The sequence below is a fragment of the Emys orbicularis genome, chromosome 8 (assembly GCF_028017835.1).
Source record: "Emys orbicularis isolate rEmyOrb1 chromosome 8, rEmyOrb1.hap1, whole genome shotgun sequence".
NCBI classification, from domain to species: Eukaryota; Metazoa; Chordata; order Testudines; family Emydidae; genus Emys; species Emys orbicularis.
The window spans coordinates 84,940,701-84,953,790 of NC_088690.1; the positions used below are offsets into that span (position 1 = coordinate 84,940,701).

At 41.3% G+C, this 13,090-nt stretch overlaps 1 protein-coding gene across 12 annotated transcripts in view; it reads right to left on the reverse strand.

Moving 5' to 3' along the window:
• The window catches only part of TENM2 (teneurin transmembrane protein 2), an 812,220-nt gene that overhangs the window by 172,598 nt on the left and 626,532 nt on the right, over positions 1-13,090 (reverse strand). For 7 of the 12 annotated variants that reach the window (XM_065409744.1, XM_065409743.1, XM_065409742.1 and 4 more), the window contains one exon: positions 7,214-7,336. The exons of 1 other annotated variant lie outside the window; for it this stretch is intronic. In XM_065409744.1, coding sequence (XP_065265816.1) covers positions 7,214-7,336 — 123 coding nt within the window. Of the gene's footprint in view, positions 1-7,208; positions 7,337-13,090 lie in introns of all 12 variants that reach the window. 4 more of the 12 variants (XM_065409748.1, XM_065409747.1, XM_065409751.1 and 1 more) reach the window with 1 other exon arrangement.

Genomic DNA, 13,090 nt, shown 5'->3' on the forward strand with positions numbered 1-13,090 from the left:
CCCAGTCAAGTTGTTTAAATTCTTGAAGCCTATCTGCAAAATGTGAACAGCAATACTGGCCTACCTTACAGGGATGCTGGGAGGCTTAATTCACTAGTTTTTGAAAAGTGCTTTAAGATCCCCATATGGAGGCTTTAGAAAAATATATGCCAGTAATATTATAATTATTATACCTGAGAGTGGAACTGAGCTCCCAATGCTTCCCCCCTCTGTCTCTTTCTCCCCAAATTAGAAACATCATTAAAAATAAATCTAGTCCCAACATGATACAACAGGGAACTCTGAAGGGGCAATGTCAATCTAACCATTGAGCCTCTCAGTGGGTGGCTGGCTGAGGCTTCATCAGGTTTTCCTTATTTTTAGGACTAAAAGTGCAGTACACTGTCCCCCCTCTTGCAACTTTTATATTCACAGTAACACATTTTGCACTAATGGCCCCACTTAAAAGCTCTGTCTCTTCCACAGCCTCTAGAGAATTTCTAAGTAAACTTTATAACTTTTTCATAGCACAGTTCCTTTTGGTCTTCTTCACCTCCTAATGTAGTGAGAGTGCATCCCTCCCTCTGACTCACTCCTCACCTTCTCTCTATTTTTAGCCTCTTCTCTATCTCAATGGACCACTGCAGATCATATTAAAAGACCATCAACTGCATTTAAGTAAAGTTCTGGATGTCACATAAACTGAGAGGAAACTGAGAAGTAAGGCCAATCTGAAGAACTCATGCCACTGTGAACAAATAAATCCTGGTGTGAATTAACAATGCTCTGAGTGGCTGTCTCGAAGCTTGCTTGCTTATCTCATAATCTCTCATGGTTATTTAAACATTTTTACTGTGATTTTCCTTTTTCATAAACCTTTATAAAAGAGAGTTTTAAATGCATATTCCTTCATCTAACCCAGGGGAGCTATTCCAATCTCTCAGTCAAACATGTATTTAAGTACCTGTATATATAAGCTTGTTAGCCACCAAATAACACTTATTCATTTTTAAAGGTGTATTATTTACCCAGTTAAATTACTATTTTGCTACGTGCATTTTTTAAAGTCTACTCTAGTGCTCACTGGAGATGCCGATTTGACAGTTCTGAAAGCCTCTGTTTATCAAAAGAGCACAACAACATGGCAGTGGCAGAGCAAGCTTCTCGACATCATTCCATCAATGCGCCTTCACCCTTGGACTGAGGAAACCACTTCAAGTTGGTAGTTTACACCACTTGCCAATTCCATCCTTTGTATCTTGAAGAATGAAATCAGGTTAATGTCAATTAATGTCAGCTATAGAGATGGAGTTGGGTCTGGATTGAGACTATATATACAGTTGAAGTTTTTCCCTCTCTCTTAGCCCATACAGTGGTTGCCATTAAAGGTCAATATTGGTCAATTGCTGCATGTGAGATTCTGTAGCTCATACCCCTATGCTTAAATAGGAAATAACTATGGGGCTGTGGGGTAGTAATTGTTGACTTTATTAATGGAGACCCTGTAAATTCTTGTTTTTGTACTAAATGGGAAACATGTATCACTAATTTGGGAGACCAACAGTTCCAGAGGATCCATAATGATCTACCTTGTTAACCTGGTGGCTATGGATCTGCATTAAATACCAGTAATGAAATACCATTTTTCATACAACGCACAGTCAGTCTGTGGAACTCTTTGCCAGAGGATGTTGTGAAGGCCAAGACAATAACAGGGTTCAAAAAGAACTAGATAAGTTCATGGAGGATAGGTCCATCAATGGCTATTAGCCAGGATGAGCAGGGATGGTGTCCCTAGCCTCTGTTTGCCAGAACCTGGGAATGGGTGACAGGGAATGGATCACTTTATGATGACCTGTTCTGTTCATTCCCTCTGGGGCACCTGGCATTGGCCACTGTTGGAAGACAGGATATTGGGCTAGATGGACCTTTGGTCTGACCCAGTATGGCCGTTCTTATGTTCTTACCCTCACTGTTGGTGAGAGAACCTTCTCCTTTGTAACTTCTGCAGTTTGGAACAGTCTTCTCATAACTCTCCATCTCTTACCAAATTTCAGCTGCAAACACATATTTCCCTCCTATCCTTATAATTTAGTTTCCCTCTTCCATTCCTGTTTGTTGTTATTTAAATTTGTGTGATTGCTTTATTTAGCACTGCAATGTTTTTGGGGTACAGTTTGTGAGAATGACACTGCCCGAGTTAAAGATGCATTGTACTGAGGGTTTTGCTAAAAGGCATGAGCGTAAGTGTGAAACTGGTTTGAGTACCATTTAGCATCCTAAAACATAGCTGGCCTTTTGTCCATCAAATGGCTGGGCCCTCTGGCAATTTTGAAAGGAGAAAAAGATCAGTTTTAATTTTATTTAGAAAGATATATTTCTGCACAAGTCTTTTCAATGGAAATTTTAATGCAATGCAACTTTATCAGGTTAGCATCTTCCATACTAACTGTACCCCAAAGAGCTTCCTAATGTTAAGTGAAACAGTGTCTCAAAATCCATCTGGAAATTCTGTATTTTTCAAACTAAATAAAATAATTTTACTTTAGGAAATATGGGTTTAGCCTGGAGAGGCTGATATGACACAACCTGAACTCCAGTAACAGGAAGGATGCTCCTGTAGTAACGAGTCTTGTTTTGTGAAGTGAAGAGGAAGCAATGTTTCCAGGCTCACTATTATCTGTAGTTTTGCAACCTATAAGCAGCTGTATTGCAAGAGGAACTGGGTCACATCTCCTAATTCCACACATGGAGGGAACCCTTGTGTGTGGATCTGCCTCTGCTTAGGTAGATGAGTGACACAGCCACCTCTGCTGCAGGCACCATATATGCTTGGACCTCCATGAGTCTGGGGAGCTGCACAGAGGGTGGGACATGGCTTGTTCAGATTCCTGAGGATGGCAAGAGTCTAGAGCCACATTGTCAAGGTGCCAAGAGCAGGGACAGGGCCCCCAGGACTGATTGATCCGTGGAGTTTGTGGGTTAACCACCCATGCTTATATCATCGAGGGGGAAGGGAACTGAGATCACGGATTAGTTTGGAAAGGAACTCTGGAAGGAGAATCTCTGCCCAGGGCTGCTCCCAAGGCTTTGGCTGCGGCAAAGCACAATTTGGCCCTAAGAGTTTAGGTAGTATAGGCACCCCACTAAACCCCTCCTTCATTTAAAAATCTAAACATCTCTAAGCTCTGGTGGATATAATATGTTAAGACTCATCCTGTTCAGAACTATTAGCAAACCATTTCACTGCAGATGTAATTAAGATTTATGAGTTCATCATGTTTAATCAAGAAAAAATACACATTATACTGTGAGTAATTTTTGCAGCGCCACATGCACCCTTCATTCCGGTTGGTATAACACAGGTAACCAAGATAGACTTTAATTATACAAACTACTGCTGGAGCCACTAACAAATAACATAAAACAAAATACTCCTATACATTCTGTTGTCTCTCATTTTAATCAAATGCTTTGTTTCCACTAAGACATCAAATCATACAGGTTACATTGCCTTCCCAATCCATCTCCCAAGATGGAACACAGCATGTGAGCATTTATGAAGACCAGATATGCAATCCTGTATGGCATTCAAATTACAGCATTTTTGCTTGCTTGCATTTTAATTTGCTCCTACAGTATATTTACCCAGTAGCTTTCTAATAACATTAACCTGCATGGCAAAACACGGTGTATCTTGACTAAAACATTATCAAAGTAAATGATTAAATACAGTATAGTTTAGGGGAAATGGGGGTGGTTACTTAATTTACTGCCCTTATACACCTCTACCCCGATATAACGCGACCCGATATAACACGAATTCGGATATAACGCGGTAAAGCAGTGCTCCGGGGGGGCAGGGCTGCGCACTCCGGCGGATCAAAGCAAGTTCGATATAACGCGGTCTCACCTATAACACGGTAAGATTTTTTGGCTCCCTAGGACAGCGTTATATCGGGGTAGAGGTGTATTTTGATTGTCTGTTTGAATGAGCCTATGAGGGATCAAAGCTTTGTCTACCATGACTATTAAACTGTAAGATCTCTGGGGCAGAGGTTGTCTCTTAGTATGTGTTTGTACGGTGCCTAGTACAATGGAACATTATGACATAATGCAATCCATAATAATTACATTTAGAATTATAAGTCAAGGCACTGTGTCATTTATCAGTAAATTTTAGTAACATAAAGCAGAAAATATTGTGGTAACACTAGAGAAGATGTATTATGAGGTCATAAAAGAATGAGAGGTTTTCTAAATCTCAGACAAAGGAGTTTGTTTATATAAAGACATCACCTGTTTAGAGAGGGATGATTAAGGCTGATTTTCACACAGTATATTCTGTCAGTTATGAAGGACATGGCAGGTCACCCATTTTATGGAGATGTGTGTCTAGCAGCCAAAGTATTTTTAAAACTGAAGACACATCGTGGCATAGACTCAGAATCCAGAAATGGAAAGGCTCTATGAGGTCATTTAGTCTATCGCTCTGCCATGGCAGGGTTATTCCCTAATGTACACTGATTATTTTTTGCCTGGTCTAAGTTTTAATTGTCCCAAGCTTCCACCAATTAACTTATGAGACAGTTCCACAGGGCTAATAGACTTCAGTGTCAGGAAGCTTTTCCTGATATTCAGCCAATATTTTCCCTATATTAGTTTCACCCCATTATTCCAGTTTTTTTTACTCTGCTAAATGATACCTGTCCATCATCAGTTTTTTTACTCCCCTGAAATATCTGTAGACAGTTTTTGTATACAAAAACATTCCAGGGCAGATCCTCAGCTTCTGCAAACAGATGCTTGCCATTCACAGCAGGATTCCTGGCAGTGGGCAAAGGGCATTCACTGTGGAGTGGGTGCAGTTTACTGATTCTTTAAGCAGGTGCATCCATGGCTAGTACTTGCTGCTGATTGCAGGGTACTGCTTGAGGACAAGACCTGTAACCCACACACTACACTTCTATCTGGCAACATGGTGGGCAGGCAAATGAGTTAGATGGCCAGATCGCCCAGTGCTCACTTCAGTATTATGGAGAGAACCTGCATTGCTACCTGCATGAAGGAATAAAGTTTCCCTTTACCCTCCTCCTCAAATCCCCCAGTTTTTAAATGAGCTTTGGGACCCTAAGGCAACAGTAAGCATGCCCTGTTTTCATTCAGCTATAGCTTGATCTTTACATGCTGGTGTAACCCAGCTTTGACTCATGTTCAGACAACACCAGCCTCCACTGAGCTACAGTGTATAAATATAAAAATTATGGTTTTATTATCAAAAAGCTAGTTCCTGCTCTCAGTTATGCCAGCGTACACTAGTACAATCATTTACACTAGTGAAACTCAGAGCAGAATTTAGCCCAGGGATAAGAGAGAGGCAGATCAGTCAGAAATATCTGCTTGTTCCTCCCCTCCTTGCAACTTCACCCTCCCCCCACAGCCCACACAAGTGGCACTGCCTTTAAATGGCCTGCTCGCTGTGATGACACAGCTTGCATGTAAGTGGCTATTTTCATACGAAGGGTTAAAGGTTTCTTTGGAAGACCAGTGTTTTAAAAAGACTGGCTTCATCCTGAGCCATGTCAATTATAAAAGGTCACTCTGCACAGCCAGGAAGGGCAGACCTGAAATGGCTGTTATGTGAAAAGCTGCCAGAGGCTTTCCTAAAATGTGCTGGCATAGCAATATTAACTTTAAATTATATAAATGGAGGGAGGGGGAGAAAACCTTTCACACCCTCTCTGCTATCAGGGTCTGCTTTTCTATCATTCATTACATTCAGACATTCTGCCATTCATTATATTTAATGGTGGAAGGATACTTACCTAAATGTGTTGTTTTTTAAAGGTTTTGTTAGCATTTTAGTCAATTTAGTAAAATGTGTAAAAGCAATAAGATATTCATGTTCCTATTTAGTAACATAGGGGCTCTCACTCATGTACACACTGGACAAAATTTAACAGTGATATAATATGATAATTCTGCATTGTATTTAGGGTCTGATGTTTAGAAGTGCTGAGCACTACAACTTCAGATTAAGTCTGCAGGAGCTGAAGGTGCTCAGCATCTCTGAAAGTCAGGCCCATACACCTTCATCTGAAGAACTAAACGTGTTTTGCCACCATTAATAAGTTCACTTTCACAACACCCTTGTGAGGTAAGTATTAATACCTCTGTTTAACATATGGGGAAACCGAGGCACAAAGGCATGCCTAAGGATTCACCACAGGAGTATGGCACAGTTGAGAATTGGACTCAACGCTCCTGCTTCCCAGTCCCATGCATTAACCTCAGATCCAGCTTTTCTATACCTCCTACTCTATACTCTATTTGAGCACTGGGCCCCCCCGCCGCTTTGCAAGATCATTCACATCAGGAGCGATCAGTGACAGTGTACATTCCAACACCATAACTACAGGTCAGAGGAGCCACACAGTCCTGTTCTGTATCCAAAACACTTCCACTGACTAATATTGTAGCTTTGCACAAGTCATTCCTCCTCTCAGTTTGCCCATTTGATCTTCTTCCTTCACAGGGCAATCTGAGGGCTAACTGTGAAATGCTTTGAAACAATGATCAGTGTTAATTATTACTAATAACACCACTATAATAATCAGTAAAAAGAGGGGTATGAAAATACAGCAAAAGGAAGTCTTGCACTCAGTCTCTATTTGACTCCATTGTCTCTATTTTCTCCCTGGAATAATATGGAGCATGACTGCTTCAATAATCTCCTCTACTGCCCTTTACTAATACTAAGGGGAAGCTTATTCACTGGGGAGTCAAATTCTGCTGTCCTTACTCAGGCAGGATTCCCAGGAACTTCAATAAGAGTTTTGCCTAAATCAGGACAAGATTGTGAGATGTGGTCCCAGCAGGGGCGAAAGCTCTCTTCACTTTCCTTGCAGACAGTACAGTGTATTTCTTCTTTTCATGCTGTGTCTAGCCTTTTCTTTTTCCTGGGATGTTTGGTAGTATTCTTTTTATTTAATATCTTGGAGTCCAGGGTCTAAAGGTTTTTGTGAATTACTACAGGTAGATAAGGCATTTGGATGGTTATACCCAGGCAAAGAGCCAGTGCAGTGTAAGATTACTGCAGCAGACTGTAAAGGTCATAAATAAATATTTTTGCATACCTCCTAGTGAAGTACATTTATTACAAACGGCACCATGAGACAAGTCTGGCTTGAGTTTCCAAGACCATAGAGTGCAAAAGATGCAGCTGTAACCTCACCTTTGCCTCCAGATGGCATTGTTGCCACATCATCAGTTCCTGGCAATCCAGTTCTTATCCCATTGTTAAAGGTGTGTCCGTCTGCTGGCTGTAACTGCCAGTTTAGTCCGAGCAGATGCATTGCTGCAGGAGAGACAAAGTAATGAAAAATAACTATACAATACATAAATTAAAAAGTCAATGGGAGGGGCAGCAGCCAGTTTCAATTAAACCTCTTCAAGAAGATGCTGTAAAAACAGCTTGTTCCAGGGTCAAATTAATGTGTTTAAAAAAAGCAGCAGGCTCACATTGACTTGGTTTATATTTGTTCATTTACCGTGTACTGTAAATAACAAAACACGATGGGACAACATATCATCCATCTCTGAACAAAAACATACAGACAAGCAAATTTAGACATTGGAAGCAAGCTCTTTCTTTCTCAATATTCCCCAAATTATACACATTTCTTAAAATAGTAAGTTAAAAAGAGATGGCATTTTTTAATACAAAGTGTGATACTTCCTGAAGTATAAATTTATATTAGGTCTAAAATACACTAAAGCACAATTGACCCCAAACAGAATTTCCTCACTGGATTATTTAGTGTTTATTTTCATATATTTAAACTGACAACAGCAGATTTTATTTTGATTTTGCTCTTGACTGCGTTATCAGATTACAAACTTGAAAATACTTTTTTGTTCCTCTATTAAATGTTGGTCTTGTCTGTTTGGCAAGGACTTGGGGTGTATCCTTCAGGTGCTGCACTAGAGATTTATATACACGTCTTCCCCTTGCATAAATTTAAGTTACTTGCATAAATTTCCATACTTTCATCATATAATAGCCCTGTGGCTCATTTTGTTTCCTGCTGTGTTTGAAGTGCCAACAAAGCTAATTTTATTTATTTGTCTGTCCACGATCATCACTGATGCCATTCACAAGAACGTACACAGCATCAAGGAGACTGCTTTCCGCTAGCACAGCGGAAGGAGGGGCTCACCATTATTTTGCAGGGCACACACCACGCTTTAGTTATGGTCCTTTTAATAGCTCAGTTCTGCCACATCAGATCTGAGTGACAATGCACCAAATTACAAGCATGCACAACAGAATTAAAATGGTCACAAACAGATAGACAGTGTCCAATAAAACACATCTCCAGCATTTGAGAGCCACATAACAATATGCTCAGAGATTTGACACAGGGATGGGTAAGACAAAAAAAATGGAAAGGTAATTAGCAATGCATAGGAAATGGTTCAGACAGTTATTACCTCTGAATGTAGAGTATCAATATAGGCATGACTGCTCCAAATTAAGATTAAAAATAAAAACTTTGATCAACACATGCCCCCATACAGAAGGATAAAAGAACCCAATGGTCCCAGCTGGGTGGCTATGGAATGGAGCTGCAGGCTCTGCAGCATGCTTTCCACTCCTTCTCAACCCCCTGGAAACCCCTCTGAAAGTGCTCTGCAGAGTTTGGTCTCCACAGTGTTCAGGGAAGCAGGCCAGAGGCAGGAGGGGGAGCAGCTGCTCTCCATGGCACCATCTTTCCACTAAGCATGTGGGCCAGACTGCTGCCAGCTAATAATGACCAAGTGATCATTAATTTATGTGGGCTCCCCCCTTCTGAGCTGTGAGCATGAGAGCTACACTGCTGCTTTCAGAGGAGCTGGAGAAGGCCTGGCAGTAACAAGGAAGCACAGGACCTTTGTGCGGATGGTCCTTGCCTCCAGTAGTGATGTGCAGATTTCAGGGCTCAACACACTTTCACTGTTCTGGATGGATCAGTCCACACAAAGAAGAATGAGTGAGACTTCAATGAATTTAAGAGCCTGTAGTGGGAATAACCTAGATAGGGGACCTTCAGACTCATAGTATCTATGCTGAAGTAACACTCAGAGAGCTGTTTCTGTTCAAAATTGTACCTAATTTTCTCTTGCAATTGTTACCTTAAATATAGGTCACTTACTTTAAGAGATGAAAGTCTATTTCTTCAAGTAAGAAGCATTATTTTTTTACAAGAAAGAGATAAAGAAAACATAACTAGTGGTTAGTTCTTCCAAGAGAATTATAGTTGCTAATTTATAACTACCAGGTAAATTCAAACAAGGAATTAAAAAAGATCTTATTAACGTGGTGTTAAGACAAACCCTGATCCATCTGCTTCCAAGTGTGCCACGATTTCATTAATAAACTCTGCTGCTCTGTGCTTTAGTCATAGATGCGTATTAGGAAGGAGCAATTAGAAATCACTCCTAACAGGGCTGGGATTTGCATGTCTACCATAGGCCCCTATAGAGACAACAGAGAGAAGATGACAATCTTCTGCATGTCCAATCTATCTAGCACTTATATCCATGATGAACCTCCACTAAGAAAAGTGAGACTGTTTGTAAACAGGAGACATGTTAATCTTCTTCTAAGAATACAGTATGGGAATTTGTATGTATCATGGGTCTGGGAGAAAAGCTACACTTTGGTATTGTATATTGCAGCTCTGAGAAGCAGCTGAGTAGTGACAGCAAGAAGCTGTCTATTCTTTCAAGCTTCAAAAGACCCTGAGATGGTAAATTTATATGATTAACCTTTTGTACTGTTAATCAGACAAGAATGCCTGCAGCAAAGGAATACATTCGTAATTAGAAATAGTGGGATATATTCAGAAGTTGTGCACACTTACACCAGCAGTGAAATTTGGCCCAATGAGTGCCTATACTTCTCCTGCGGTCTACTTTGGTTCTTTAAAAACTACATCTGAGAAAACTGTGATGCTGTGGCTTAATCTTCCTCACCACTGACAAGCTCTTACTTTCTGCCACAGTCCAGGCAGAGCTACCCCTTGAGGATGCGCACCAGTCAGCTATGTTGGACTTAGGGTGACCAGGTGTCCAGTTTTCTACTGGAACACCCAGTTGAAAAGGGACCCTGGCGGCTCCGGTCAGCACTGCTGACTGGGCCATTAAAGGTCTGATTGGCGGTGCTGCGGCGCTAAGGTAGGCTAGTCCCTACCAGTCCTGGCACTGCGCTGCACCCTGGAAGTGGCCAGCAGGTCTGGATCCTAGGCGCACCCCCAGACCAGAGTCCTCATCCCCTTGCACCCCAACCTCCTGCCCCTGCCCCAAACCCCCACAAACCTGGAGCCCCCTTCTGCACCCCAAACCCCTCAAATCCCCAGCCCCATCCCAGAGGTCACACCCTCAGCCAGAGCCCTCACCCCCTCCCGCACCTCAAGCCCCTGCCCCAGCCCAGTGAAAGTGAGTGAGGGTGGGGGACAGTGAGCCACCGAGGGAGGTGGAAATGTAGTGAGCGAGGGATGGGGCCTCAGGGCAGGGCCTCGGGTATTCGGTTTTGTGCGATTAGAAAGTTGGCAACCCTAGGTGGACCCCTTTGGGCATGGGGAGGCTCCAACCACAGCCTCTGGCTCTGGCCTCTTAGGCATACTTCCCAGGCACAGACTCTCCGTCTAGTACTACTTCCAGGGAGTGGGACCCCATGATCACGTAGGACCAGTGCTGATCTCCCAACACACCCCAGTCACTTAAGCACACTCTCCCCAGAGCTCCACTCTCTGGAGGGAGACGTGATAGTTGAAGCAAGTGAGACAGTCTTTGCAAAGGAATTTCTAAAGCAATAACACTTTACTTTTAGATACCACAAGAGATATAGAGTTCTATGGAAAAACAAAACCTTCATGCAAATCCCTGCCTCAGTTTCCTCATCCCTCTTGTGCATCCTTTGGGATTTGGTCAGTGTCTTTTCAGGGTCCTAGATGCTCTATCCTGGACCTTACTACTCTGGCTAATTCTTCTCTTCCAGTCACGGAGTCTCTTCATGTTCATGCATCAAGCTGCCTTTAGCTTGTTCAAGTCTGGCAGTCAAAAGGTTCCTCAGCTCAGAGTGCATGTTCCATTGTGTTCTCCTGAATCTTACAGAGGATGTGTTTTTAAAAACATGTTCTAATACTTTGTTTCTTCTTTTCTGCTGGGTATTTTCCACTGCTCCAACCTCACCGCCTGCAGACAACCCGGTTAGAACTTGTTGCCTTTAGACTGCACTCATTCCGTTGTTCTAGGGTGCCTAATGGAAGACTATTCAGGGTAAGGACTCTTTGTTGCTCCTGTCACAGCTCCCTAGCTCAGATCTGGGAGACACCAGCCTTGTCTGCAAATGGCTGGTTCAACATACACTCAGGATTTCAATAATACAGCAATTTCATAAAATCAACCAGAATTCTTAAGTTTTACATAGGCAAATTTCTCAAATCATTAAACTTGCCAACAGTGGTCAAGCATAACTGCATCCCAAAGTGGGGTAACTTTTTAGAAACTCCAGGCCAAATTCTGCTCTGAGCTGTGTCAGTTTAAATCTAGCGAACGCTAGTAAGTTCCATGGCATTATTCCAGATTCACTCCAGTGTGACTGAGAGCAGAAGCTGGTCCATCAAATTTATATCAACAAAAGAATTACAGAATAAATACCACAGATCCATTGTCTGCTGTGGGTTATTCTCATGTAGGAGAGCAGAAATATTGTGAGCTTCACTTCTGACCTCGTACCAATTTAACATTGACTTTAGTGAAATTACTCGTGACACCTGAATGAGTTCAAAATAAGGCCTATTGAGTTTTCCTGTTGCAAAAACCATACTGCCAAGGACTCCCCTGAATGCCACTGCCCTAGGGAAGGAAAAGACTTCTAATAGTAGCGTATAATTCTAGAATACATACGCTACGGGAAATTTCTCTATTTTGAATTTTTACCTGATCTGCATATTGCCTCGACTCATGGAAACACTCATATGAACCAAAGGAAGTTTTGTATTTTCGTCCTAACAAATAAACATCCTGATAGCTACAAAAAACATGATAACAGAATCCAGGCATAATGATTTTGTAAAAAACTGAATTTAAATACAAATGCAATTCCTATTAAATTACAGTAATTACCAAGCTTAGAAACATGATTCTTAACTACAGATATTCCTGTTTAACCACAGCAACATAAACCTATGTATGTCACAAACTGGTCTTATTGAACTCACATTGCTCATTAGTGGCCAGTTGCTGGAGGGCTAGCGGACACAGTGAGTTAGTGTTTTAGCATTTTCTCTCTGGAGAAACAGGTTCTAGTTTGACACAAGTCACAAGTGAAATGAGTGTGGTAGGCCTAGTCCCAAGGGATTACTTGCCCGCATTACAAAATGGATGCACAATTCATCATGATTGTCAATCTCTCCTCAAGAGAGGCCCAAGACTGGAATAGCAAGGGTTCATAATGTCATAGAAATTTCTGTCCGTTCCAGCTGAGGAATAAGGAGAGACGGACACAGCTAATCAAGCAAGGAGCCCCGGGAGGGGCGATCCATTTATTTCAATTGCAATTGGGTTCGAGCTCATAAGTCAGCAAGAACAAAGAAAACATTTACACCAAAGCATTATATGCAGTTGACTATGATAACACTGGTCTACAATTTTTGAGAAGTCGTCTGCTTCAGAGATAAAATGTGCTATTTATTATGTATTTTGATGTGCTGAATTCAAATATGACAATTAAAACAACTGATTGGCTACTGTTTCTAAGATATTTAAGTTTTTACATTTTATGTCTATGTATATTATGTAGATAGTAGAGTTTTAATCATAAATTTTAAACCTAGGTCTTTTCATGTGTTTATGGTTGCTTTACATGATAATATTTCACCTGTCCTGTTTATGTAACACTTTAAAAATCAGCAAAAGGGTTATATAAATAAAATTTATTATGAAACAAAAGGCAAAAAACTATTATGTACATAGTTTAGTCCTATTCAGTGTCTACTCGGCGCTTCTTGGCTTGTCTCTTGTATTCATTAAATGGAGCATCTCTTGTCACTGTCCAGCAATAGTC